At 49.8% G+C, this 5000-nt stretch overlaps 1 protein-coding gene across 3 annotated transcripts in view; it reads left to right on the top strand.

Annotated features, from left to right (window-relative positions):
• The window catches only part of LOC142988211 (spectrin beta chain, non-erythrocytic 1-like), a 45389-nt gene that overhangs the window by 39963 nt on the left and 426 nt on the right, over positions 1-5000 (top strand). For all 3 annotated transcript variants that reach the window (XM_076137297.1, XM_076137296.1, XM_076137298.1), the window contains 4 exons: positions 2971-3173; positions 3445-3618; positions 3770-3812; positions 3936-5000. The exon at positions 3936-5000 is cut by the window's right edge and continues 426 nt beyond it. In XM_076137297.1, coding sequence (XP_075993412.1) covers positions 2971-3173; positions 3445-3618; positions 3770-3812; positions 3936-4151 — 636 coding nt within the window. In that variant the 3' untranslated portion in view covers positions 4152-5000. The remainder of the gene's footprint in view (positions 1-2970; positions 3174-3444; positions 3619-3769; positions 3813-3935) is intronic.

Here is a 5000-nt window from a genome sequence, read left to right as displayed (position 1 = left end):
AGGGAGAGAGAGAGGGGGGAAGAGAGAGAGGAGAGGGAGAGAGGGAGAGGGGAGAGAGAGAGGAGAGGAAGAGGGAGAGAGGGAGGGGGGAGAGAGAGAGAGGGGGAGAGGGAGAGAGAGAGAGGAGAGGGAGAGAGGGAGGGGGGGAGAGAGAGAGAGAGAGGAGAGAGAGAGAGAGAGGAGAGGGAGAGAGAGAGGGGGAGGGGGAGAGTGTGGGGGAGAGAGAGAGAGGGGGAGAGGGAGAGAGAGGGGGGGGGAGAGAGGGAGAGAGAGAGGGGGGGAGAGAGAGAGAGGAGAGGGAGAGAGGGAGAGGGGAGAGAGAGAGAGAGGAGAGGGAGAGACAGAGAGAGGGAGGGGGGGGGAGGGAGAGGGGAGAGAGAGCGGAGAGGAAGAGGGAGAGAGGGAGGGGGGAGAGAGAGAGAGGGGGGAGAGGGAGGGAGAGAGGGAGAGAGGGAGGGGAGAGAGGAGAGGGAGAGAGGGAGAGGGGAGAGAGAGAGGAGAGGAAGAGGGAGAGAGGGAGGTGGGAGAGAGAGGAGAGGGAGAGAGAGAGGGAGAGAGAGAGAGAGGGGGAGGGGGAGAGAGAGAGAGAGGGAGAGAGTAAGAGAGAGAGAAAGATGGAGAGAGAGAGAGAGAGGGGGAGGGGGAGAGGGTGGGGGGAGAGAGAGAGAGAGGGAGAGAGTAAGAGAGAGAGAAAGATGGAGAGAGAGAGAGATAGAAAGATATAGATATAGATCTATAGATGGATTGATGTGATTGAAGTCCTCAGCATCCTGACCGGCTGCACTTAAACACCGTTGAGCTTAGAGTGCTGTTACATCATCTTAGCTAGAAATCCTTAACTTAGTCTTAAAATAAAAGATTTGCCTGATTCTCTTTTCTCCATGGTGGTTGAAGGTTTGTTAGACTGACAGATGGATCTGACATCTGACAGGCGACTGTAGACTTCCTGAGGGGAGGAAATGAAAAAAGTCCCAATGTTTTGAGAATAAAGTTGGAATATTTGGAGAAAAAAGTTTTACAACTTTATTCTTGGAATGTTTCAACTTTAGTGAATCTCTTCATCTTCATCATCATCATTCCTCTTATTCATGTTAGAGTGTGTGTGTGTGTGTGTGATATGGTTCTGTCATGTTTTGTATGTTTTGTTGAGTTCTCTTCATGTTTGTGTTGCTGGTTCATTCCCTCACTAACACACATCCCATAATAAACCACCAATCAGAGCGCTGACACACACTCTGGTGTGACATCTGTGTTTCCTGTGTGCAGTTGTTGTTTGTTCACATGTTGTGTTTTTGTCGCACGTTGTCACCGTGGAGACGCCTCTGTGTGTTCATCTCATCGTCTTCGCTGCTCTTCGTCTTGGGGCTTTTTTTTTTACATCCATGTGATCACAGAAGCTTCCAGTAAAACAAACTAGTAGAAGCTCTGACTGAGCATTCTGTTGAGGTGCTAAAGATTGGTGTGGTCCAACCTGTGGTTCCAGGCCTTTTTAAAGCTCTGAGGTCCCGCTAAGCTTTCAGACAGAATTCATTTAGCTATCAAGAAAACAGCTAGAACCTCCTGAAGGTTCCCTCTTCTTCCAGTTTGACCTGTGGAGCGCTCACCTGACTGGCTGAGTGCTCTGCTTGGTTAGAGCTCTCAGGATCAGTCCAGTATGATAAAGTCCCAGTGTGGTTCTAGGCCACATGTAGGAACATAGAACAGACGAGTGGAACCTGAATGAAGGCAGAAACCCTCAGGATGTGATCAAACCCTGGACACGCTCTCAGTAAAAGCTCAGTCCTTTGTTTGTGTACAAGCTTTCAGTCCAAGATCAAGATCTGATCCTAGAGACGGCATTAAACCTTTTAGTCTGGACCCTAGACTGGCTCCAGTAAAAGCTCTCAGGATTGGTCAGTCCCTCATCGCGCTCTCAATAAAAGCTCCCTGGACTGGTCCAGCATCTGATCTCCTCTCAGGGTCCAGCAGGGTCCAGGGTCCAGCAGGGTCCGCTGGAGTGACGGGTAATGAGCGTGTGCTTGCTGTGGAGACTTCTGCTTCTGCTCTCACCACTAATCAATACAAGCAATTTACTGGCTAATTGTTTGAGCTTTGTTGTGTTGTGTGGTCTTTGCTGTGTCTCACTCCTCTGATGTGTCTCACTCCTCTGCTGTGTCTCACTCTGCTGTGTCTCACTCTGCTGTGTCTCACTCCTCTGCTGTGTCTCACTCTGCTGTGTCTCACTCTGCTGTGTCTCACTCCTCTGCCATGTCTCACTCCTCTGCTGTGTCTCACTCCTCTGCTGTGTCTCACTCCTCTGCTGTGTCTCACTCTGATGTGTCTCACTCTGCTGTGTCTCACTCCTCTGCCATGTCTCACTCCTCTGCTGTGTCTCACTCCTCTGCTGTCTTCTTTCACTCTGTCGGCCATGTTGGATGTTTTGGAGTGCTGATGTGATTCTTTATGTTCAGGTCAGCTGATAGTGAAGTCGTGAGTTTATTCTGTTTGGATTGATTTCAGGATTCAAGTTGCAAATTTGCCGATCATCAGAAAATCTGTCGGCAACAATCAGCTGATTGATTGAAACCTCATCTCTTTCAGATTAAGACAGAGTTTATTTCATCAGTTACTTTAAAGTTCAGTTCAGTTTTTTAAATGTTCATATTTTCACCAGCAGGTCATCAGTTTAGATTTGCTGTATTCAACAGAATGTAGAGCAGACAGCGCCCTCTGGTGGAAGTACAGCTCAGCACAGCTCCAAACACTGCGTGTGTGTGTGCGTGTGTGTGTGTGTGTGATCCACTGGTCTGTAATGTTCAGGACACCTGAGCAGTGAAGCTAATGAGCAGCAGTCTGAAGGTTTGGCTCGTGATCACAGAATGTTCCGGTAACTGCTGCTGCTCTGCTCTGCATGCTGCAGCTCTTGACCTTTCACCTCTCGCTCGTCCGTGCCCGGCTCCCCTCTCACTCCTCTCTCTCCTCAATTTCCAGGACAACACGGACGGTGGCGAGGCGGCGAACGTGGCGTCGGAGCCCAGCCAGGCGGGGTCTCCTGGGGAATCTCGCAGGGGCAAAGCCAGCCAAGCCGCCACGCTGCCGACCAAAACCCAGCAGGATGCGCCCACGTCACAGCTGGAGGGCTTCCTGCACCGCAAGCACGAGTGGGAGGGGCCTAACAAGAAGGCTTCCAGCAGGTAAAGGAACCTCAGAGAACTTTACCTGTGACTCTAACACCTGTTCATGGATCCATGAGGGTCCAGACCTGAACAGAACCACAAACATCTACACCATGACACACAGGGTTCAGATCTACATTTAGAACATTTAGGGGGACCAGAAAACATCTTGGGTCCTGGGTGGAGAAGGAGAATCAGTTAGGAACCCTGACAACTGTGTAACCATGGTAACTGTAGAGGTTTGAGTGGCGCGGTGTGGGATCTGACCTGTCCACTCGTCTCCCTGCAGGTCTTGGCACAACGTGTACTGTGTGATCAATCAGCGGGAAATGGGATTCTACAAGGACCAGAAGAGCGCCGGGCAGGGAATCCCGTACCACAGTGAGATCCCCATCAGCCTGAAGGACGCCGCCTGTGAGGTGGCTCTGGACTACAAGAAGAAGAAACACGTCTTCAAGCTCAAGTGAGTGTGAGGATGAGGATGATGACTTATCAGCCTCAGTTTCTAGAAATGTCTTCATTAACTTTTGCCAGTAGAAACATTTCTTCGCAGTTCTGTGACTTCCTGTTTGGTAAAGGAAGTGTTACACTGAGTAAACGTCTTGTTTCTACAGAATCGCCGACGGGAACGAGTTTCTGTTCCAAGCCAAAGATGACGTAAGTGTAATCTAACAAAGTCAAATCTTTGATCAGAAAGTAATCAATCAGTGTTTGCCGCATCTGTGTGTGCGTGTTTTCATGCTGGGACTCCTCCCCCCCTCTCTGTGACTCCGCCCTCAGGAGGAAATGAATGTTTGGATCTCTGCGATCGCCGCCGCTGTGTCTGGTGAGAAGTCTGAGGTCACGCCCAGCAGCCACAGCACGCCAGCTCCCGCCTCACGCGCCCAGACGCTGCCGGCCTCCGTTACCGCCGTCGCCACGGCGGCCGAGTCCAGCCCGGGCAAACGCGAGAAAGACAAAGAGAAGCGCTTCAGTCTGTTCAGCAAGAAGAAATAAAAGCTCCTCCTTCCTCTTCCTCCTCCTCTTCCTCCCTGGGCGGCTGTTTGGAGGCGTCCCACTTCTCCATCGGTCTTTGGTCAAATATTTGCTGATGATGTCATTTTCATTTCACCACTTTTGGTCAAACGCGTAGCAGCTGATGCGTAAACAGAGAAACAGAATCAAATCTCCCCGTTTAGCCTCTGAAGTGAAGAAACGCTGCTGAGCTCATCCTGCCAGTCAGCATCTCATATAATACCTGGTTTTTATCAGGAAAATCTGGAACATTCTCAGAGCAGATTGCATTTGTATCATAGCTTTAGTTTCCTTTAGCTGTTTGAAGTATCACACAGCACTTTGTATCGCCAAGGTAACAGTTTCTACGCCATCAGTTGCTACGTGAAAACGCCACAAACAGCTGCTCTTCCTCTTCCTCCCTGTGCTCCTCCTCTTCCTCTCAACGCGTGACTCCAGCATGGAAGCTCCGAGCCAAAACTCTCCACTCTGTGCCTCTCAGTCCGCTCGGCTCAGAGCCACAAACAGCGCCTCCTCCTGGCAGCTTTTGTAAGATAAGCTACAGGAAAAGCTGTAAACACAAAAATGCTTCAGGCAGCTGCATCACAAATAAACAGAAGAATCAAAGCCGCTCGCTCGACAGCGCGGACGGAGAGGAGGGCCAAACTTTGGTTCATGAACTTTTGTGTATCTTTCTTTTCCTGCTTTCTTCTTATTTTTCGGGATTTTGTCAAGTAAGGAAAAGACAAAAAAACTACAAGAGTGAAAAAACAAACATTAGTAATGCTAACAACATGCTACTGTAGGGTGTTAACGTGATTACAGATAGCATATTAGCTAACATGCATGGCA

The sequence above is a fragment of the Genypterus blacodes genome, unplaced genomic scaffold (assembly GCF_046128005.1).
Source record: "Genypterus blacodes isolate CSIRO-AG114 ecotype Tasmania unplaced genomic scaffold, CSIRO-AGI_Gbla_v1 ptg000302l_1, whole genome shotgun sequence".
Taxonomy (NCBI): Eukaryota; Metazoa; Chordata; class Actinopteri; order Ophidiiformes; family Ophidiidae; genus Genypterus; species Genypterus blacodes.
Note: the sequence above shows the minus strand (reverse complement) of the source record. Positions and strands in the feature narration are given on the sequence as shown.